This window comes from Podarcis erhardii (assembly GCF_964252035.2).
Source record: "Podarcis erhardii genome assembly, chromosome: 7".
Lineage (NCBI taxonomy): Eukaryota > Metazoa > Chordata > Lepidosauria > Squamata > Lacertidae > Podarcis > Podarcis erhardii.
The window spans coordinates 23,684,104-23,707,548 of NC_138511.1; the positions used below are offsets into that span (position 1 = coordinate 23,684,104).

The 23,445-nt window shown below is 45.7% G+C and overlaps 1 protein-coding gene across 2 annotated transcripts in view; it reads right to left on the reverse strand.

Annotated features, from left to right (window-relative positions):
• Positions 1 to 349: 349 nt before the first annotated feature.
• PANK4 (pantothenate kinase 4 (inactive)) overlaps positions 350 to 23,445 on the reverse strand; it is a 28,732-nt gene continuing 5,636 nt past the window's right edge. For both annotated transcript variants that reach the window (XM_081870923.1, XM_081870922.1), the window contains exons 2-19: positions 22,984 to 23,066; positions 21,761 to 21,969; positions 20,059 to 20,242; positions 19,461 to 19,553; positions 19,028 to 19,181; positions 17,953 to 18,134; positions 16,978 to 17,059; positions 15,714 to 15,814; positions 15,269 to 15,424; positions 13,309 to 13,421; positions 11,434 to 11,521; positions 10,052 to 10,203; positions 8,119 to 8,174; positions 6,437 to 6,486; positions 4,478 to 4,582; positions 4,028 to 4,128; positions 3,445 to 3,513; positions 350 to 1,072 (exon numbers count right to left, since the gene is read on the reverse strand). In XM_081870923.1, the coding sequence (XP_081727049.1) occupies positions 859 to 1,072; positions 3,445 to 3,513; positions 4,028 to 4,128; positions 4,478 to 4,582; positions 6,437 to 6,486; positions 8,119 to 8,174; positions 10,052 to 10,203; positions 11,434 to 11,521; positions 13,309 to 13,421; positions 15,269 to 15,424; positions 15,714 to 15,814; positions 16,978 to 17,059; positions 17,953 to 18,134; positions 19,028 to 19,181; positions 19,461 to 19,553; positions 20,059 to 20,242; positions 21,761 to 21,969; positions 22,984 to 23,066 (2,192 nt within the window). In that variant the 3' untranslated portion in view covers positions 350 to 858. The remainder of the gene's footprint in view (positions 1,073 to 3,444; positions 3,514 to 4,027; positions 4,129 to 4,477; positions 4,583 to 6,436; positions 6,487 to 8,118; positions 8,175 to 10,051; positions 10,204 to 11,433; positions 11,522 to 13,308; positions 13,422 to 15,268; positions 15,425 to 15,713; positions 15,815 to 16,977; positions 17,060 to 17,952; positions 18,135 to 19,027; positions 19,182 to 19,460; positions 19,554 to 20,058; positions 20,243 to 21,760; positions 21,970 to 22,983; positions 23,067 to 23,445) is intronic.

Here is a 23,445-nt window from a genome sequence, read left to right on the forward strand (position 1 = left end):
AGGGCAAAGGGACAAGATACTTTCAACTCAAGTCAGCTTCCTTAGAAGCTTTCAAAGTTTCATTTTTAGTTGTGATACGCAATCGGTTCACGAGCAGCTGCCAATTTTGCCTGCCGGTGCAGGCTGGCTTTGCAGACCTTGTGGATTATTTTAACCTGTGGGGCTTCAGATTTAAAGAGTGAGGTAGCGGTAGGGGAAGCTTGAGAGCCACAGTCTCTTGGAGCTAGTTTTCCTGCTTCACATTTCTAAAGCAACTCTTCCAGGCCTGCAGCCTCTGAGAAAATCCTACTGAGTGAGGGTGGGGAATGGGAGCAAAGGATTTGGTTCAAAAACAAAAACAGACTTCTCCTCCAGCTCTTTAAAAACTCTATTTGGTATCTGCCAAGTAAATGGCTGGTGTATATTTAGGCCAAAATATAAAAAGATTCTTCACTGGCATTTAAATATTTCAATATGAATGTCTCACAGAAGAAAAAAATCAAGTCTTTTCCCATCGCAAACACCACAGCATTAAGATAAGCACTTACAAAAAAAAAAAAAGAAGAGAAAACCCAGAACAATATGAGTGAGATACATAATCCATTACACACACAAACACATATATATCTATATAAAGATATATATATATATATATATATATGAACAATTGTGTGTGTTTGTGTGTTTATATATATATATATATAAATAATGAATCATATTGTCGCTTTCCTTAAATCATAAAAGCACAATATAAATACGGAATTGTGTGAACTCATTTTCCCTGTGGTAATAAAAATACATTCTTTACAATTAAAGTAAAACTAGTGCAAGTCCTGTTTCCAGCCGTCGCTCACCCCCTGGAGTCTCTCCTCGCCCGGATCATTTGAGGGGCACCTCGTACTTGAAAATGACACTGAAGATCTTCCCGCCGAGGCGATCGGCCAGCCAAGAGTTCTTGATGACGGCAAGCTTGAGGCTCTCGCATTTGAGGGCTGCATAGTAGTTGGTGTGGATGGCGCGGCCCATTCCTTCGATGATGACCAGGTCGGTCTTCCGCTCCCGGACCAGGTTGGCCAAACCTTTGTCTAGACGGCTGAAATAAGATGCAGAGAGCTTGGTGAGTGGAGGACGGGAAAGCGTTCAACTCCACAAAACCTGGGCAGGCCTTCTCACACCTAACTGGGTTTCTGGGGTTTTTCCTGTTGTTATTCTGTCTCTCACAGCTACAATAAGGTAAAGGTAAGGGGACCCCTGACCATTAGGTTCAGTCATGACCGACTCTGGGGTTGCGGCGCTCATCTCGCTCTATAGGCTGAGGGAGCTGGCGTTTGTCCGCAGACAGCTTCCGGATCATGTGGCCAGCATGACTAAGCCGCTTGTGGTGAACCAGAGCAGTGCACGGAAACGCCGTTTACCTTCCCGCCAGAGCGGTACCTATTTATCTACTTGCACTTTGACGTGCTTTCAAACTGCTTGGTTGGCAGGAGCTGGGACCGAGCAACATGAGCTCACCCCATCACGGGGATTCAAACCGCCGACCTTCTGATCAGCAAGTCCTAAGCTCTGTGGTATAATCCACAGCGCCACCCATGTCCCACAGCTACAATAAACCTACCATTAAAATTATGGACTGGTCATTTCTTTGTCAGAGGGCAAACGGGCAAATTTATCAGGGGGATCAAATACTTCCCCCCACTCACTGTATCACATGACTCCCAAGACAGGTTGAGGGGGAGAAAGGTGCTGTACACCACGGTAAACAGCTAATACCGGATTATATACGAGGGATGGGGAACCTTTTTCCCCATTCCCATCTGGTGTCAGCAGCGAGCCAGCAGTAAATCACACTGTGCCAGTTGGAGCTAATAGTTGTTAGCAAAACCCCCACCACCACCACCACAATCTGCACAGGAGTGCCAGGCCAAATGGGCACAGCAGCTCATCCCCATTAAGTACAGTGGTACCTCGCAAGACGAATGCCTCATAAGACGAAAAACTCGCAAAACGAAAGAGTTTTTTGTTTTTTGAGTTGCTTTGCAAGACGGATTTCCCTATGGGCTTGCTTCGCAAGATGAAAACGTCTTGCAAGTTTGTTTCCTTTGTCTTGCAAGTTTGTTTCCTTTTTCTTAAAACCGTGCATTCACTTCGAGGAGCAACTCATAGCACGCGGTGTGGTAGCCTTTTTTGAGGTTTTTGAAGACTTAGGTGATTTTTGAAGCTTTTCCAAAGTCCGTGCTTCGCAAGACGAAAAAATCGCAAGACGAAAAAACTCACAGAACGAATTAATTTCGTCTTGCAAGGCACCACTGTATTGCTCCCATGAAGAAGTTGCCGAGACTGAAGGTCCCCACAGCTGCCCAAGTCTCCTCTGCTCAAGGGCTTTTCCCAAGCAATAGGAGACTGTGCCTGCATACAGCTCCATCTGTTTCAGCTCTCTTTTGGTTCTGGGAGACAAGGGCGGGGGGAGGAGAGCTTGTCACAGCAGGAGGGGGAGGGCCCCACCCCATGACTCTACACCAACCCAACTCATTTGCGCCTCTTGGCCTCTCGCTTCCCATTTGCCTGCTTCAGCTTCTGCCTCTGATTCTGGACTGCTCTATACCACGGAGTCTGTACCAGCTCACTAAGCCCTGTTGCCTCTTCAGCTTCCAACACCACCTCCTCCTCCCAGTCTTCTCCCTCTGGCTACTCATCGTCATCCCACCACCAATCCCTGGGCTCTGAGCCTTTTTCCCTTGGGGGTTCCCCAGCTGGTGCCTCCCGACATTCCTCTATCCATCTAGTCCATGGTGCCTGGCAACCTTCTGAGGGGCCGCAGGTCAGTGGTGGGTGGAGCCAGAGGCAAAACTGGGCGGAGCAATAAATGCAAATGTCACCCTTTCTACTGTCGGTTAGTTCATCAGCATCATCAGAATTCAAGGGCCTATTCCAGCCAGGCAAAAACAAGCAAGGAGGCTACGAAGCAGGGAGTTTTTGCAGGAGGCAGTGGAAGACAGGAGTGCCTGGTGTCCATGGGGTCACAAAGAGTCAGACACGACTAAACAACAACACGAAGCAAGGCCGGTGAAGTTTGTGGCCCTGCCCCTGTCCTAGACAACAGTACTTTATACAGGCCGCCCACGGTTTGCCTAGGTTAAGGGGCATGCCCAGCATTATGGTCCCATTCACACAGCTCTTATGTCAGTGACACTTCAGATTGGGGCAATGCATGTCAGTTTCACGGCTGCCCCATTCTGCTTCAGGGTTTCTTTGCAAGCGGCAGGAAATTGACACGCATCACCTAAAGGATTTGCTTTTGACGTGCTTCTGGAAACTGAGAACAACTCGTCGGAACCACAATGCTCTACAGACCCTAAAAAGCAAACATTTGCTGCCCCCTTGTGGTGAGAAGGAGGACTCCCCCCTGGACTGTTAACACCACCTGAGCTTTCTGTGTTCGCAATATACAGGAGGGAGATCTCTTACCTGAGGTCCAAGCAGGGTGAACTTGAGCCTGTCTGTACCAAGAGCAATTTCTCTTCCTTCAAGGCATCTCTAAAAGGAGGCAGATGCATAATTTTAAGATCAGCTTCAATGTTCATGTGCTACAAATATGCCAGGTCTTGGGCTTATATTATGCAAAATTATGGGTTGTACTCAACGAAGCCCTACATAGAGCAGACCCGATGAAATTATGAACCTAAGTTAGTCACGTTCATCCATTTCAATGGGTCTACTCTGAACAAAACCAGGATTTGGAGCAACCCTTGGTCTTAACCAGGTGTGGAGAACCTTTGGCCCAGCAAGATGTTGCTGAACTACAACTCCCATCAGTCCCAGAAAGCATAGCTGGGGATGATAGGAACTGAAGTTCAGCAACATCTGGAGAGCCCCCTGGTCTCAAATATCACAGCACAAAACCTTAAGCTTTTATTTAGCAGAGTATTGTTAAACTCTTTGCTTCTGATCACTCAACAAACCACCAGCAATCCAAACTTAGCACAGTCTCAAACCTTCGCTTTTAAGAGTGTGCTGGCCCAAAGAGAAGCAACACCATACTGGTCCTCACCGTATGACAGGATCTGTAGCTGCTATCCTCTCTGTAACAAGCAGAGACTCACTGTAAGTGACATCATTTAGCGCAGGCCCAGAATTGCAAGCCAATATAACCTGTGAACACACACAGAGAGGAAAGGCAAGTGTCACATTGGCCAAGTGTGAAAAGTTCAATGTACACGTCTGTATGTGAGTTGAAGTGAAGAAATAAACAGTAGGAGAGCACCAGGAGGTGGGATTAACCTCCTAGTCCAATAATATATCCTCCACTAGAGCTTTCCAGTCACCAAGCGGTTCAGTATAGGATAGTTTCTTCTATCCGATCCATGAGGAGCTAAGACAAGTTCGCTGAAATAATCTTTCCCCCAGTTACTTATCCCATTATCTTCTCAAATAAGAACACCAACAGTGATGAGCTAGCTTGAGGCAGTTTGCCTTAGGCTGTCACTGTAATTCAACTGACCTCTGTGCCCCTAGAGAGCAGCTCCCTGACAAAGGGGAAGACGCCTAATATGATGTCTATTCCACTGTTATCTGCAAAAATTAAGGCACATTTATGAGGGGAGGCCTGTAAAAGAAAAAGAAAAGTATCATTCAGAGAAGCACAGACAAGCTGCAGGTTAAAATATGTACATGGAGTTAACAGTGTGACCCAAACCATGTCTATTCAGAAGTGAGTTCCTTTGAATTCAATGGATCTTACTCTCAGGTAAGTGGAGTTAGGACTGTAAGCAAAAACAAACAAACACTTTTGCTGGAAAGTCTATAGGCTACTCTTTAGTTCAACAGATTCTGCCTGAGAAAATGACCTCTGTAGGAAGATGCAGGATGTCTGCCCTAGAGCAGAAGAGGTCCATGGGCTGCTCTGAGTTTGCCTGTTCCTCGAATTCGTAAGACATAACCGGCTGTACTTTTGAATAAATAAGGTATACTATTCATTGTATCAAACTGTAGATTTCAACAGAAGTCTCATAAAGTTCGATGAAAAAAGCTGAAGACCCAGTGGATCAGTTCATTCTCTAGTCAGTTCATGAATAAGGTCCATACATGTAAAAGTATTTATTCCACCTGTCTGTTCAAAGTGTCCAATAATCCACATGAAGGGTTGTTACAGTTCCACAGAATCCTTTCACAGAGTCTAAGACAAGGATTTCCGGAATATTAGTCTTGTTTCGCCATCCTAGGCTTCATCAGTAGAACAAGCTCATATGTAATATTATAGGATAGTGGATCTCATAGCATGGTAGTGGTTGCAGTCCGTTGAAATCTACAATTGGGTACAATGAATAGTATACCTTATTTATTCAAAAGTACAGCCGGTTACGTCTTGCGTGTTTATTGAGTATGTTTCATGTAACCATAGGTTTGTTGTTGTTGTGTTGTTCCTCGAATTCAACAAGCTCAAAGCTATGGCACAGTTCGAAAGGCAGTTGGCACCCACATCACATTCCTTTCGGCTCTATATGGAAGGATCTCCAGTCCAGATCTGTGGGGGTGGGGCAGAGGTCACAATAATTAGGGTTTTTTGGGGGGGGGTTAAGGGTGTAGGCCACTTTTCCCTCAAACTACTTGGGCCAGAGCCCCCTTGGACACCAGCACATTGCAAAATCCAGAGTTCTTTCTGTGGAGTCACATTTCAAAACAGTGTTTTGATAGTCTTTGTAATGGTCTGGGCCAAGTCCTGTCTCCACTGGGCTTTTCTAAATAGGCTATTTTATGGGATTCCGTAGTTCTGCGGCTGGTGGCCAAGTGGCTGAAACGTCAACACAGGAATCTCACAAAAAGTGGATGCTAAGAAGGGACAATGACTGAGAAGATTTTGGATTTTGTTAATGTAGAGCAAAACCCAGAGATTCTGCCATAGGTAAAGTACAAATGGCTTTTAAAAAAAGTGGCTTCCTTTCTTGTACAAAGCAGCTGTTCCAGAGGAAATCAGAAATCTAGGGAGAATCTTGTCTATCGTCCTCTTCTAATATCACATTGTTTGGGTTTACACTTGGTCTTACTTCATAAAATGCATGTTCAAAACCATTTTGCTTCTATATTTAGAGGTAATCACGCATCAAAGTATTATCATCCAAACCCCTTTTGCTCCATTTTGTTTCACTTTAGTACTTGAGTTACTGATTGCATGCAAAACAGCCTTCTTGTTTATTGCGGAATGCTGTATTCTTCTGCATCCTTCTTTTATGAAACTAACTTGTCTTAAAATAAGGAATATTAAAAGGGAGAGAGAGTCTATCAGTTTCAACGATCGGCAGCTGAAAAGGGGACACCCCCCCTTTCTTTTGTCCAGCTGCATTATATTCAGTAGTTAAGAGTGACTGCTTGTAGCTTGCTGTAACCTGCCTTGGCACCTTGGTAAGTAGCAGCAGTAATAATAATAATAATAATAATAATAATAATAATAATAATAATATACCTTGAGTCGTGCCAGCCATTCATTGTAGGAATCTTCGAGCCAGGGGCGTTCTGTACAATGGCACAAAAACCAACACGTTATCAAAATGTTATGGACAGGTCAATCGCTCAAGAAAATCTGAAGGGAAGCATTCTGGGCTCCTCTATTGGACAGAGGTCTAAGGAGCACTGGAGGCTACAACCCCTGTCCTTGAGGAACAAAGGAAGCAGCCCCAAACTATGTTGCTCCATCTAGCTCAATGCTGTCTACTACAGCAACTGGCAGCAGCTCTCTAGGATTACGGACAGGTGACATCTCCAGTCACACCTGGAGATGCTGGGGACTGAAACTGGGACCTTTTGAATGCAAAGCAGGTGCTCGGCACTTGCCAGGGCAAGAGGGAGACCAACCTGTCCTTATCTTTTAACCAGAGGAGCAGCTAAAAAGATGTATGTACAAGGGTTTAAGAGCAGCAGCTGTTAACAGAACAGAGATTGCTCATCTGAAGGGCTGCTGGTGTGTACAACATATTTTGATTGGCCTGGGGTGGAGGGTGGGGAATTTAGCCTGTTGCAAGTCACCTTGAGAAGCAATCAGTCCAAAGACAGGGGTATTAATATTCATAGAAAATAAAATAATAGTGTATGCTTCAGGCCCACACCTGCACATTCAGAGAATGCTGAAGCTCCCGCAAGCTGGGAAAAGGCCACTTGCTCAAAACAACACTTCTGATGGCAGAACTAAGATTGGAAAAAGCTTCCTTGGGTGTGCAGTTTAACCTTTCCCAAGACGAGCCTGATTTCGTTGGCTCAGGCAAACTCCGGATGATGGTTTGTTGTTCAATAAGGTTCTACTCTAATCCGAGTGAGTTATATCCATTCATTTCAATGGGTCTACTTGGAGTGTGACCTATGTTGGAGGTGACCCCATACTTTCAGCACAGGACGCGAGGCATGGGTAGGAGTTGGTGTGGGCCACACTTTGCAAGTGGGTCCTACCAACCACTTTGCAGAACTTTTACATTCTCCTGCTAACATAATTTTATTTTGTTTTTTAAGACGATGCAGTCTTCAGCACTGCCTCTCCCCATATAAACTGACCCAGATGCTGTGCTTGTTATCTGAGGCCCTTCTCTGTGAGAGGTTCAGAGGTTGACAACACGGCAAATGGGCCTTTTCTGTGGTGGCTCCACATTCATGGAATGCTTTCCCCAGAGAGGCTCATCTGGCATGTTTGTTACATATATTTAGGCGCCAAACAAAAACGTTCCTCTTTACCCAGGCTTTCGGCCATTAAACAATCTGTGGCCTGTTTTTTAAAAAAAGGGAGGGGCTGTTATGATTTTTTTAGTGGTTGTTTTATTGATTTTTTATTACACTATGTAAATTTTAATGTACACTGCCCTGGGACCTTTGGATAAAGAGCAGTATATAAATTGAAATAAATAATAATAATAATAATAATAATAATAATAATAATGTCCCAACACTGTCTGGCAGTAGTACTTCAGGGTTTCGGACAGGGGTCCAGCAACATCCCCATCTCTAGTCTAAAGGCTTTTACACAGCTATCTGCTCTTAAGGATGCTCCGAATTCACAACCAGCTGTAGCGCCCTCCCCCTGCCCAATGATAGGGATGCCCCCTACCTGATACATGCAGATATCACAGAAAGATACCAAAAGGGAGAGTTCCTGCCCAATACCTTGCAGTTTTTCCTTGGCTTCCTCGAATCCAAACTGCGGCTCCGTTTCAAGAACGCTGGGTATCAGGGAAGAGAAAGAGAAGGAAGAATGTGAACATTGGGGGTGGTGAGATTCTGCAGGGATGCTTGGTCCAAACAGCTCTGCAGCTGAACAAGGCTTGTGCTACCCCTCCAGGATTTACTTATTAAGAAATAGACATCTCTCAGTAGTGAGCCTGGAGGACAGCAGATGTACTGTGTCCAAATTAAAAAAAAAAGTGTAGAGAGACAATGAACAATAGGTCACATTTCGAGAAGGAAGAAGAGAGCCCCGGTGCAAGAAGACTGGCAGGGAGGCACATGAAAGAGTCGCCTGCAGCAGCAGCAGACCATCAGACCACCTAGCCCAGTTTGGCCTAAATCTCAACTGGCAGCAGCTTTCCACAGTTTCGGGCAAAGGGCGGGTCTTTCCCATGACTTGCTCTTTGTAGATGATGGGAATTGAAACTGCATGCAGAAGATTATTTCCTCTGCCACTGGACCACACAACAGACACAAAACAGGAACACAGAAGGCTCCCTTATACTAAGTCAGAGCATTGGGTCCACCTGGCTCAGTAATGTCTACACTGACTGACAGTGGCTCTCCAGGGTTACAGTCAAGAGTCCCTCCCAGCCCTACCTGCAGATGTCAGGGAGTGAACCTGGGACCTTCTGCATATGAAGCAGGGGCTCCAGCCACTGAGCTACACTCCATTCCTAAATGAGGGTAATAGCACGGGTGGTGTTGTGGGTTAAACCACAGAGCCTAGGGCTTGCCGATCAGAAGGTCGGTGGTTTGAATCCCTGCAACGCGGTGAGCTCCCGTTGCTCGGTCCCTGCTCCTGCCAACCTAGCAGTTCGAAAGCAAGTCAAAGTGCAAGTAGATAAATAGGTACCGCTCTGGCAGGAAGGTAAACGGCGTTTCCGTGCGCTGCTCTGGTTCGCCAGAAGCGGCTTAGTCATGCTGGCCACATGACCCGGAAGCTGTACGCTGGCTCCCTTGGCCAATAAAGTGAGATGAGCGCCACAACCCCAGAGTCGGCTATTACTAGACCTAATGGTCAGGGGTCCCTTTACCTTTATGTCCCTTCCAGCTTGTGAAAAGGGCTGTGCCCTGCCAACCTCTGCCTGCCCTTCACCAGCATGCCTTCTTGCTTACATCCAGTTCAGATGGCAGCACCGGCTCCACTTCCTGTTTGGGCTTCCTGCTTCCCACCCTACCAGCCACTGCCAGAGTTATTTCCACTAATATATAATCCATCCAGCCCTATTTGTAGTTACCAGTTTGAGAGGAAGTAGGGCTGGACTGCAATTCCTAATTTCATCAAGTATCAGTGTATGTGCACACACACATTTCAAAAATCGGAGAGGAAGTCTACCTCTAAGAGGAGGAGACTCCCCACTTCAGAAATATGCCTACACTAGGGTTGCCATATTGCCATATTTCAACAAGTAAAAACCAGGACACCCCGAAAGTTCTTGAGTTTTTTGTTCTTGTTTTGGAAAGCCCAAAGTTGTTGAGCCAAAATTTTTTTTGACTGACTCGCCTAAGATCCAGCACAAAGCGCCACCTTTTGGAAACCCCCCTCCCCAGTGAAATCCCAGTATGACAGCCCTAAGCTACACATACTGCTAGGTTCTGTATTTATCATGTTAGCAAGTTACAAACCAGGTTAAGTGCTAATGAAGTGATCTCTCATGCAATGAGGTGTGTTGTTGTTTTTCCCACTTCAGTCACATGGGGAGAATTAGCCACACCCAAATACCATTAATGGAACGTAAAACGATTTGCAGATGGCAAAGTAGAAATCATTAGCGCACTTGCTGGAAAAAGAAGAAATAAAATACAAGGGGCATTCAAAATCGGGGGGGGGGGGGATGCAGAGCTGTACAAAGACGGTTAGAACACCTACTCTGAGACTGCTTTTGCTCCCCAGTCAAAGACGTTCCCCGCAAGAAGTCCTTTCACCAGAGCGAACTGCCGCTCCTCCCAGCCTAGTGAATCCAAAGAGTCGATAACGCTCTGGTAACACTTTAGTGCGATGCCGTTTTCTTTCTGTTTTACCTGCAAGAAAGTAAGGCACAAGGCGATATGTACAAGGAGGAAGGATAAGGCTCAATTCCTTTAGCAGAGCCTTATCCCTCCCTCCCTCCACCCCAAGTTCTCTGCTTTGTAGCCTCCAATGGGATCGTTGAATAACCACAGCTGACAAGAGCATATAAAAAGAGCCATTTCTCACATAAATTGCTAAAAATGCTCAGAGGTGGATGTTTCTAGAACCCAGCAGTAACTTCTTCGTTACAAAGCAGCAACGTGAGTTTGGTGCTGGGAAAAACAGTAAGTTTGACAGAACTCAGACAGGGTCTTTTTGGTGTTGGCTCCCTAATTATAGAAATCATGAAAAGCATTATACCTGGGCCCCTGCTGTACAGGCTTTCAAATGGAAATTTTTTTGGGGGGGGGGGACTGACTGTTTTTTGGAGGGTGGGGAAGGGGTGTTGCCTATTTTGTCTGTTTGTTTGTTTTTTAAAAAATGTTATTTACAAAACAAAATAAAAAAATTCCTTCCAGTAGCACCTTAAAGACCAACTGAGTTAGTTCTAGGTATGAGCTTTCGTGTGCATGCACACTTCTTCAGATACACTGAAACAGAAGTCACCGGACCTTAAAGGTCCGGTGACTTCTGTTTCAGTGTATCTGAAGAAGTGTGCATGCACACGAAAGCTCATACCTAGAACTAACTCAGTTGGTCTTTAAGGTGCTACTGGAAGGAATTTTTTTATTTTGTTTTGACCATGGCAGACCAACACGGCTACCTATCTGTAACTGTTATTTACAAAAACAGGTACCTTTCTAGTCTTACATCCCTGCATCTTGTGTTCCAATTTTCAACGAAACAATTCCATCTTTTAGCAACATCTCACCTCTTTTAGGTATCTCACAGCACTTTCTCACTCCCAGAGTCTTACATACATGCAGGGCATCCATTTGTACATTTACAAATGTACATTTACCCCATTACTCTGGACTCTTCTTTATCAACTGCTCTGAAGGGAAAATCCTCGGGGCAGGGACCCGAATCTGCAGTTTGTCTATCACTGCTCATGGAAAAGAAAAGATTTGATAATCTATGGGTTGTATACAACGCTAGTTGTACTCGGAGTAAACCCAGTGATGTTAATACATCTGACTGAGGTTCATTAGTTTCAATGGGTCTACTCTGAGTAGGACTTAGCTGGATGCAAGCTAAGGCTTACCTGAGCACAGCCAGAAGGTTAAGGAGGAAACACTTACCTTGGAGTAGGGATCTGGGAAGTTGAACTCATTCAAACAGTGCTCCCTTGTATCCAGCAGACTTCTAACAGTTAAGGTGCCGTAGGCACTGGGGAAGATGAAAAGGAAAGGACAGGGAGGACATAGGTCAGCTGAGAACACAGAAACCTTATACTGAATCAGACCACTGATCTATCTAGCCCAGTACTGTATACATCAGGGGTTGTCAACCTGGTCCCTACCGCCCACTAGTGGGCATTTCAGGATTCTAGGTGGGCGGTAAGGGGTTCTACGGCACAAGCTGAATCCTCCTTCCATCGAGCACTGGTGGGCGGTAAGGAAATTTGACCATCAAGGAAGATGCATTAGTGGGCGGTAGATATAAAAAGGTTGACCACCCCTGGTCTACACTGACTGGCAGAAGCTCTTCAGGAATTCAGACAGGGGATGTTCCCAGTTCTACTTGCGAGATGCCTGGGATTGAACCTGGAATCTTCTGCGTGCCACTGAGCTCTTGCCCTTTCCCTTTCTAGCTCCGCAGGGTAATTAAGGGCAACTTTTGCTCTGCTAGTTACATGCATCTCTCATGCATCTCAGGATAATTAAGTGGCTTGCTCTCAAAAGGTATTCCATGGTTCTCTGGAATTCCCTTAGGAGTGAAGCATGCAGCCAGCACTGATGTTTTCAACACGGGTTGAAAGCATTCCTCCCTCCCTAATCTTTCCAAATTAGTCTGTTTCCTTCTGCACTTTTTACTTCTTGCTGGGTTTTTAAGAGCTTCATACTGCGTTTTATGATTGGCATCCTGCTTTATATTCCATTCTTCACTTTTTACGCTAGCTTGCTGTTCGGTTGTATCTTATTTTTACCACGGCGGAGCTGCTGGTGGTTGTTTTTTAAAGAGATCATCAGCTGCTTTGGGGAGGAAGTTATTCAAACAGCAAGGGATAGAGAGTTTCAAACACACATATAGTGAAATAAACTGAAGGAGGAGTGGATAGGAGCTGAACGGAGACAAAAAAAAAAAAAAAAAAAACCAGACAAAAGGAAAGATTTCCAGCGCATATCCCAACTATGGAAGTAATTACCATGCAATGCACTGACAGCCACTAACTGATTCAACAGTCATGGAGGGTAATTTATCAGTGGCTACAAGTTCTGTTCCCCGTGTGCTTCCCTTCAGAAAGCCTTTGAATTAATAGTTGCTAGAAAATCACAGGAGATAGAATGCTATGGCCCTTGTGCCCTGCTTGTGGGTTTCCTGAATACATCCAGTTCAGGAGTGTGGAAACTCAAACCTGGGGGCCGAATCTGGCCCTCGGGACTTGCTCCAGGCCACACCCCTTCCCCAGTCACACTGGCTTGAATGTGTCCTTGAACTCCAATAATTCCTCCTGCTTGTTTGGAGGACAGAAGTGTGCTTACTGCACAAAGGCATTGCTGACTTTTTGCCCAGTGTGGCCCCCAGAAGGTTGAAAAAGCTTCCCTTTCTCTGATCTAGCTGGACACAGCAGAAAGCCTCAAAGCCCTGCTGGATCAGGCCAAATGAGGCTTATCCAGTCCAGCATCCTGTTGTCACAGTGGCCAACCAGAGGCCTCTGGCATGCAGGACACAACCACAGCCACAATTCTCCCAACTTGCAATTCCCAGCAACAGGCATTCAGAGGTGTTCTGCCTCTGGAGCTGGAACATTCCCATCGTGGCTAGTGGCCATCAACAGGCAAAATTTACGGAGGATAAAGACTAGCCGTCTTTTAGAGCCATTTCCAAAACTGGTGGGAATTACTCAGGATGCAAAAGTAGCAAGCAGCTCATCAAGACACCCAGCAGTGTTTAAAATGTGCACTAGGTTCCAGCTAAGTCAACCCACTGCCATCCCGCACGCATCGACTTACAAAGGCTGCTGCCGGAGCGTCTGAAGTTTGTCCCAGTACTTCTGCCGGAACTTCTCGGCTCGCTCAGCTGCATCAACAGACTCTGGCTGGCTGGCTGCAGCTCGCTTCGCAACCTGGCAAAAGAAGGAAGGAAAGCGGAGGGAGAGACAGTGCCAAGGGCATTATTACTTGCACCTCCAAGACTTTGCGGCTTCTGTTGCTGTTCAATAGAAAACGAAAGCAGATGAAGCAGGAGGCAGAGATAAATGTCAGAACCGGGCCCTGGCAACGGCAAACCCTCTAGATTAGGCTAAACAGTTGCTCTAGTTTGAAGGAAGCAGCTGACCAAAAAACAAAACAAAATAGCAACACACATCAAAGATACAAGAGGGCAAAAAAAAAAAAAATCCCCTGACATATTTTTATTTATTTATTTAAAGAAATCTCAAGTTTCTCCAAGGGTCCACAAACACTGGCTTAGCTTACCAGCTAACCCAGAGATGGGGAAAATGAGGCCCTGGGGTTGGATGTGGCCCTTCAGGTCTCTCTGGCCCCTTGGACCCTTTCTGGTCACACCCTCACCAGCCCTGATTCATAGATTCCTTGAGTAGTTTTGCTTGGCTGGAATGTGGAATATGTCCTTGGACTGTGATAATGCCTGGGTGGGAGGATACAGAGGGGTGAGTGAGTGTGTGACTGTAGAAACTAGCCTAATGTACAAAAGGTAAAAATTACGTTAGCTGTTCTACCTATTTTTGGCTATGACCCTGCTTGCCTGGCTGAAAAATGTCTCCCTTCCCTGAATTAAACTCTATCTCTGCAACCCACCAAATCCATCTGATGTGTAAAGATGGTTTGAAAGAGGGTTTGAGTGCTCTCCCACTTTCACCAATGTCTAGAGTAGAAGAAAAGCAGAGGAGACCTCTCACTCAGCGGCAGAGAACCTGCTTTGCTTACAAAAGGTCCCAGATTCAAATCCCCCACATCTCCGGGCAGGAGAAAACCAGCTGCCAATTCATATAGGGAATTCTGAACAGTGGTCCGATTTGGAACATGGCAGCTTCATACGAAGAGCCCTTCTGGACTGGAGCAAATGTCTATCTAGGGTTCCATCAGCACCAGATGGAGTTTCCCCAAGAAGAGGGACTGACAGTTAACTTGCTCTAGGAATTGAAGGGGTCTTCTAACAACTCTTAGCACCCCAACATACAGCACTTCCCAGGAGCCTTTGGGGGAAGTCATGACTCTTTAAAGTAGTATGATACTGCTTTAAATATAAGGTGCATGTGGGGCCTCCTTCAACATCCTGTTTCCTTACAGGGGCCAGCCAGACCTTTCAAAAATCCTTCTCCAAACTGCAGAACAAGGGGGATCTTAGAAGAGTGCCTCTCTCTCTCTCTCTCTCTCTGCGCTGTTGGGTGTCCCAGAAGACTAAGTGGATTTGTGCCATCACAGCAAATCTGCAAGAGCTCTCTCACTGCCCTGCTACCTTTTGAGATCTCTTTCAGAAGTGTGTAGGGCACAAAATGCAAACTTCAAGCCAGTACATAGAAAAGTGTGGTGTAGTGGTTAAGAGCAGTAGTCTCGTAATCTGGGGAACCGGGTTTGCGTCTCCGCTCCTCCACATGCAGCTGCTGGGTGAACTTGGGCCAGTCACACTTCTCTGAAGTCTCCCAGCCTCACTCACCTCACAGAGTGTTTGTTGTGGGGGAGGAAGGGAAAGGAGAATGTTAGCTGCTTTGAGACTCCTTCGGGTAGTGATAAAGTGGGATATCAAATCCAAACTCTTCTTCTTCTTCTTTATAATAATACAAAAAGGGGCTTAAGCACAAGATCCCCATTTAAGCCCACTGGGTTTCCGCAGACACTCCGTAGAATCGGTGGACTTCCATAGGCTTCACTTTCCTAATAAGAAATCTGCAACCCACCCTCCAAAACCATGCGATATATGTAGCAACACATTTAATAGAAGGCCCCTCACCCCGTCCAAGGCCTCCTCGAAGCATGAGAGCCAGTACTTCCTAGCCATGGCATCATCGGTGAGGTCAACTGTGTCCGGGATGTAGGTGGATGGATCCTTCAGCAAGGGAAGATTGACAAGCGGTCGTTCCAAACGATCCATTTCCAACATGTCAAACTTGGGAAGAGGAGAGAAAAGGTTGTGATCAGTATAGAATGAGATTAGACAGGAGACCTGCACTAACCTACGTGGTTTACGCCTGGAGAAACTTGGGGAAAGAAAAGCAATGGGAACCTGTGCATTAGCAGCATTCTAGCATAACTACACATCTTTCAAGTCCTAGGTCCTGCTTCCAGGCTTCCCATTATGGGCATTCGGTTGGCCACTGTGAGATCAGGTGGGCCTTTGGCCTGGTCCAGCAGCCAGCCTCTTCTCACCTGCGCAGCTGTATCCTAAGGAGACTCACCGTTCCGCTCCTTTCTCGCTGCATGGGGCAGATGTCCGGCGACGTGCTCATGAGCCCAGAACTGCCAGCGTAGTTTTCCCCCCAGCTGTACTGATTAGGATCTAGGAGATGGTGGGGTGGGGTCGGGGTGGGGAGGAGAGAAACAGAACTATTACCTGAAGGCGAGAACATACAAGACGACACAGAGAGAGATTCTGCCACACATGCCACAGATTTACAATCTCTTGTACAAAGAATAAAAACAAACAGCAAATAAAGCCAGGTGTTTGGGGAATGCGATAGAACTTTGTTGGATCATATAATTGGGTTTAAAACAGGGTTTCCCAAACTTGGGTCTCCAGCTGTTTTTTTTTTACTATAATTCCCATCTTCCCTGACCACTGTTCCTACTAGCTAGGGATGGCAGGAGTTGTAGTGCAACAACAGCTGGAGACCCAAGTCTGGGAAACCCTGGTTTAAAAAATAAAAAGGTTAGGGAAGAAACGAATGAAAGTTAATCATATTTACTTATTACAATGTTCTGATGGTGAATGACCATAGTCATGGTCACGAAGGGCTGCATCTGATGCTAGGCTTACTCAGAGTAAACCCAATGCAGGGAATAGAACCAACCAAGGTTAATTAATTTCACTGGGTCTACTCTGAGAAGGATGCAGCCCAAATGAAATGCCCCTGACTCTTTGCCAGCAGTAAAGCTTTAAGCTGTGTGAAAACCTGAAGTTCTACTGGTGAGTGCCTGGAAGCTTTCAAGCGATGCCTATGTGGTTTTATCTGGCTAGAAAACCACAAGAACAATTAAGCAGAATTTGGGAAAAGAAGAAAGTCTTTTACCCTCTCCAATAATAAAACAGTGGGAACATGAGTAAACATTCTTAATACCCCGGCGAGGGGGGTGGGGGAGGAGAAGAAGGGAGAGACTTCTCATGGGCAGACGACCAAGTTGACAATCCTATGTTCTGCTGCCCGATTATCCTTGTCACAACTGGGTCTTGTTAGGGGAGAAGTCACAGTTGGAGGCTTGACTTTCCCCCTCCTTTTTCTAGGCAGGAGGTGGCGGCGGCGGTGCCATGTTCTGGCACAAACAGGCAGGCTGAGGAGGAGGCCAAATCTCTTTTAAAACCCACCACAGTAAATGGAGTGAGAAATTGGGAGCTCCATGCCCAGAAGTCCAAGAATGGCTGGAGCAGGAGACTTAATTCTCCCCGGCAGGGGGTTCAGAGTTGTGAACTTTTTTCAGAGCGCTGTATTGGTGTTCTGTACTTACTGTCTTGCTCGGCTCCCTTCAGAAATGCCCCGATGGCTCCCAGGTATCCTTCGTGCCTCAGGAACAAGGCCTGAACCTCTCCCTGCCACAACATGAAAATGTTTGTGTTTGGACGGCCTCCAATAGCTTGAAAAGCTCTTTTTGCATTACTGTGTTTACGGCTCTTAACAAAAGAGCAAGCACAGATCATAAGCTGCAACCCTGACTTTGCGCAGGAATTCCAAGACCTATTTCAACGCAGAAATTCTGCAAGCGTAAACATGGCGCTTGAATTGGGCTTTTTGCTGCCTCCAGTCACATCTGGGGTAAACAAAGACAATGGGGGCAAATATTGCAGTGGATATTTTGCAAAAACGAACAAACCAGGCAGCCACTGAGGAGTGAAGAGGGCATGAATTTCCTTGTCACTAATTTTGCCTGACTCGCTCGTTTCTGCATTGTATCACATGCTAGTACTACTCAAATGCACAGAAATTAAGGGACATTATTTAGGGCTTCCAATAAATGACACATTAAAAAGAAAGCCATGTCTCTAGACTAGCACGGCTTAGATCAGTGACTACCTGTTTCTTTACAGGCATTATCAAGCGTGACAAAGCTGAAAGGGTGGATTGCAGCTATTAATTCTGTTATAGTTTAATTACTTTTTAACGTTTATGTTCTCAGCTATCTGTGTTTGTTTTAATTTTTGTGAACTGCCTTGAGTCCCGGTTCTAGGAAAAAGGTTGGACACACACACAGTGCTTTACATAATCCAGGAATGGGGAGGTTGTGGCCCTGCAGATATTACTGGAGTCAAAACCGATCAGCCCAGCAAGCATAACCAAAGCCCAGGGGAGATGGGAGATGGAGTTGAACAACATATAGTGGGCACCAGATTACCCACCCCTGACTTAATCACACAGCTGCAAACCAAACAAACACCTTTAGTCATTCCCTGAAAACTAAAACCAATAAATAATAATAATTCATTACCTTGGAGAAGAAATTAATACTGTAAGTAATTGTGCGCATGGTGACTGGATGGCCTCGAATAAAAAAGCCTCCAAAATAAATTTTGTTCAGGTTGTGGAGTTTGGCGTAGAGGCAAGCCAGCTGCCCAATATCGTTGCTGATCATATGAAGCAAGCTTTTTGCCATGTCTTCTTTGGAAAATTCTAAAAAGGAGGGGGATGGGGGGGAGAGAGATAAGAGTATGGGTATACAACTCATGGCCCACAGCACAATTGTAAAAGTCGTTTGCAAGCAATCAGTTCAGGTTTCCGGGAAGAGAAGACAACCTACTGGGTGAGGAGAAAGAAAGAGACAGAGAGAAAAAAGTGTGCCCCCTAAAAATTTGGCTCTGGCCCTGCCCCTACCTCTAGCATATGGCACCCAGAAGAAAAGAAAAGACTGTCCCTTTAATCCAGGAATAGGCAAACATACCCAAGAGGACTCTAAAAGAGTCCAGGAGTAGCCAATGCGGTGGTCTCTAGATGTTGTTGGACTACAACTCCCTTCATCCCCATCTTTTGGGCATGCTGGCAGAGGCTGATGGGGGTTGTGGGTTAACAGGATCTAGTGGTTCTCAACCTGTGGGTCCCCAGATGTTGTTGGACTACAACTCCCATCATCCCTGAGCTCTGGCCTTGCTAACTAGGGGTGATGGGAGTTGTAGTTCAACAACAACTGGGGACTCACAGGTTGAGAAAAGCTGATAGAGGGTCACCTCATTGGCTATCCCAGTTGTAGATGAGTAAGAACGGGTCAGAATTCACTCTGGAGGGAACTCAGGTGGTTTTCTGGAATGAATCAGGGATGAAGCCAGCAGCAACTCTGGGGCTTGGTTTGGTCAATTCAACACTAGACCTGTAGCCTCATCAGAATCAAGTTACATGGTTAGCTCTGTCCATGGGCCTACTCTGAGTAAAACCTAGTTGGCTAGAGCTTTACATACACTTTGTTTTAAAAGACTGACAGAGCAAGGCAGCAACTCAGCAGACAAACCCATGGGTTCTTTCACAGGTTTGATCACCGCATCAGCACGACGAAGTGAATTTTCAAGTGGTACCTTTGTCTGCTGTGGCAGATTTCCCAAAACTACTGGCAATCAGGTTTCCACTTAGCCCCAGCGTCTGGTAGGCCCCACCATAAACATCCTTCACAAGCATATCGACGTTTGTGTGCCGTCCCTTCGAAGCGAGCTGCAGCAACTCATCAAATTTCTAAAAAAAACCAACCAAACAAACAACACCCTGCAAACGTCACTTGAGCACCTCTTGACATGATGGATAATTCTTAGGTCCCGTGGACTCCCCACCTGAAGCTGTTCACTGCAGACACAGATTGACTACCTGCAGTAAGAACGAGGCCCTGGTCTAGGAAGCACCAACACCAATTTGTGCTTCTCACGCAGGACAAGAGGGGCAACCAAGGTGGCCAAGAGATCTTCCCTTATTAGCAACACACCCAAGTCATGACAAAATTGTAGCCTCTGGTATTACCTTTGTTTGTGTAAGCAATGCTCCGAGACCCCAGAAAGTGCCCCCTCCGATCGAGCTCCCTCCAATCCACTCAAATTTATCTTCCGTTTCCACCTATCAGGAGCAACAACAACAGCACACAGAGATTACAGCTGTAATATCAACATGAACACATATCTCGGTGTATGCCTGTCTGGACATGTTTTTTCCTTGGGGAAACCCAGCTTTCAAATGACCAGGAAGAGAGAGAAAGGTGGGGATCAGTACGGGATGAACAGCCTAGACAGGTGACCTATGCAAACCATGAATGGTTTAACCAGGTGGAGCAGCAGCAGGAAGATCTTCAATTGCAAGGCAAAAAGGAGACAAAAGGAACCATATTTTAGATGTATCTTTTAGATCAGGAGTGAGGAACCTTTTTCAGACAGAGGACCACATTCCCTTTTGCACAACCTTCTGGGGGCAGCAAGTCAGTGGTGGGCAGGGCCACAGGCAAAGGTGACAAGTGTCATTTGAATGGACAGCCACCAGCCACCAGCCTTTCCTTCCTCAATCTGAACTACACTTTCAATATCTGCATACAAATTATCAATTGAATTGTTAAGCTGATTTTACATACCTTCACTATGGAAACTCCTGAGCCGATATTGACTAGCAAATAAGGGAAAATATGTGGGTGGTTCATCTGAAACCGGAACTCTGGGTCTGCATCCTTCATGTATGTAAATGCCTCGTGGGGGATGTTCTTTAGCACAAAGTTGCACCCTTTAATTAGGCAGGTCATGACATCTTCTTTATCTAACCTAAAACATGAATAAAAAAGTAAAGGTCCTTTACTTTCAGCTCTATGTGCTTTACAAGACTCAGATTAATTCTGCTGTTCAGTTTAATTGTCAGTTTTACCCCAATGACTTTGAAAACTGAAGTGTGCAAGTGTTGTCTATTTCTGTCTCTGTATGTGTGTTGGTGGGGAATTAATTTGGGGAAGGAAGTGACCAGAAGCGGGTGGTGCCAGCAACTTGCTCAAAACTCCAGAAGTACCCATAATCCTAAAAAAAGTTCCTGCTGTGAAGTCTCCCTGTCTGATCACTTAGAGAGAATTCTCTTTGACTGGTGAAAAAGAACTGACCCTTACCTTGGGCTCCACTGATAGCATTAATTTTGTTTGGCCATTCTGAGAGCAGGGAGTGGGTCACCCCACTTTCAATGAGATCTCATTCTTTTCAAGGGACCTCACACACATTCAACTCTGCAACACAATTGTATTGCAGGTTGCTCTGTTGCTTCCTCTCACCACAGGTGAACAAGGAAGCGGCTGCGTTCAAGTCTAGGTGAGGCATCACTACTTCCACAGCTATGCTGGTCTCTGTTTGCTCACAGACCACTTCCACATGCCCTGTGAAACCTACCAGCCTTCCCTCCACCCAGCCCATCAAGTTAGAATAAAAAAATTGAGAAGTCTACGCAGTGTCCGATTCTGCAGCCCAGAGCCAGCCAGTTCCCAAGTTTATGTGCAAGTAAACTACAGTTAGCCCACAACTTTCGCAGGGGTTACATTCCGGGGATTGCACCTAAAGCAAAAATCGCGTATAGTCAAAACAAATTGGGGTTCTATGGCAGGTGGGATTGCCAGAGTTCCTTTATCCTCCTGACACCCTTTTTATTTATTTGCCAAGCATGTAAGGCTGGATGTGCACAAGTTAAATGCATGTGAGTTGCAGGCTTACTGTAACAGATTTATTTAGAAATACAGTCGTACCTTGGATCCTGAACACTGCAAACCCGGAAGTGAGTGTTCCGGTTTGCGAACGTTCTTTGGAACCTGAACATCCGATGCAGCTTCTACAGGGCTTATTGCAGCCAATCAGAAGCCGCACCTTGGTTTCCAAACGTTTTGGAAGTCAAACAGACTTCCGGAACAGATTCCGTTCGACTTCCAAGGTACAATTGTATAATCAGATACAGTGGTACTTCAGGTTACAGACGCTTCAGGTTACAGACTCCGCTAACCCAGAAATAGTACCTCGGGTTAAGAACAGTTTCAGGTTAAGAACAGACCTCCAGAACAAATTAGGTTCTTAACCCAAGGTACCACTGTATATGTGTATATGTATATATCTGTATGTTGCTACAGAAGCTTGTTTGGGGGCTGAAGAACAGGGTAAAAACAAGTCAAGAGAATCTGCCTCCCAAAGCAAGTGGTTTACTTCTTCTTCATGGCAAGGCCTGCGCCAGTGCCAAGTGATCAAAGCATACAGCAGCCCATCAAAGCCAATAATAATAATTTCCAACACAAAGGATGCCTCTGCATTTCCACTTACTTTAGTCCCAGCTTCTTCTCAATAAGGTCTTTGAATTTGTACGCACCACCTCCTGTGGCTTTGATCACTTTCGTTTCCGTGTTGACAAGATGGTCTTTGATGAAGTCCAGACAGGTTTCAATATAGGCGTTCTCAAACTTAATGAAATGCAGCCGAGCCGTTATCTCCTCCTGCACCGTGATTTCATAGGGCGATTCATGTTCTATGTCCTTTGGGGAACGGCAACAAAAAGAAGAAGTAAACAACAGCCCCAACTCTAAAAAGAAAAGCAAATTCAGAGGTTGCTGTCCTTTTTTATTTTTTATTATTACTTGTTTGGAGCATTTGTACCCCACACTTCAGCCAAAAAGGCTCCCAGAGCTGCTTGCATATAATCAAGTAAAACAAGACAGTCCCTACCCGCAGGTTTGCAATTAAAAAAAATGTGACACACAAGGAAACAGGGATACGGAGGGAAGAGGAAAAGCAAAAACTCAGACACCAATTTCTAAATAGTTGTTCCTATAAGGAACACTGGCACAGTTCAGGGGCAGGAGGTGCTTGATGCAGCGGGGTCTCCAGCAAAGCTGATGAAATGAGCCCTACCTCCTATCTCTCCCTCTGAGGAAGCCTGATGCAATGGCTGCCCCCAAGTGACAGTCAAGGGGAGAGGAGATTTGATGGAGCTGGCCTGTCACGGCAGAACTGAAGGGAGTAAGCTCCGCTTCCTATCTCTCCCACTGAGAAAGTCTAAATTTAGCGGTTCACAGAGCCTAGGACTTGCTGATCAGAAGGTCGGCGGTTTGAATCCCTGCAATGGGGTGAGCTCCTGTCGCTCAGTCCCTGCTCCTGCCAACCTAGCAGTTCGAAAGCACAGCAAAGTGCAAGTAGATAAATAGGCGGGAAGGTAAACGGTGTTTCTGTGTGCTGCTCTGGTTCACCAGAAGTAGTTTAGTCATGCTGGCCACATGACCCGGAAGCTGTACGCCGGCTCCCTCAGCCAATAAAGTGAGATGAGTGCTGCAATCCCAGAGTCAGCCACGACTGGACCTAACGATCAGGGGTCCCTTTACCCTTTAATCTGCCGCAAAATGCCACTATAACATGATTTAAAACTATTGCAATATCCACACATTCATATACAGTATTTTGAGTATGTTTTTATTGTCACTATCTTCAAATGAACATTAACAAAAACAGTAAGGATTTTGGCTGCACAGTAATAAAAATAATAGTAACCTTACCTTCCCTGATTGATCAAAAGATCGCACTCTTGCCACTTTATGCTGTACTGTTGAATAATAAGCCAATTTGGCCAGCGATCCACCTGCCGACAAATTAAAAATATTATAGCAGCGAGATAAGTATTTGGAGCAGCTAAAATGGGGCCTCTCAGGAAGTTTTTTGTCTACAAATCCCATCAGCCTCAGCTAGCTAAGGATGATGGGAGCTGCAGTCCAGCAACAACAGGAGAGGACTGCAGTGGCTACCTTTGGTCTACAAGATCAGGGCAGGGATAGCAGAGACCTGTTAAGTTAGGCCAAGCTAGCCTCAGCTGGCATGCGTCCTAGGTGGTGACCCACCTTACAATTAAGGTGATAAGGAAAACAGAGTTATATTGCTTGAAGATACAATGGATTTGCAGCTTATTTACTTGTGTAATCAGTTTTACATGCTTGGCCAAAAAAAGGGGGGGAGTGAAAGGG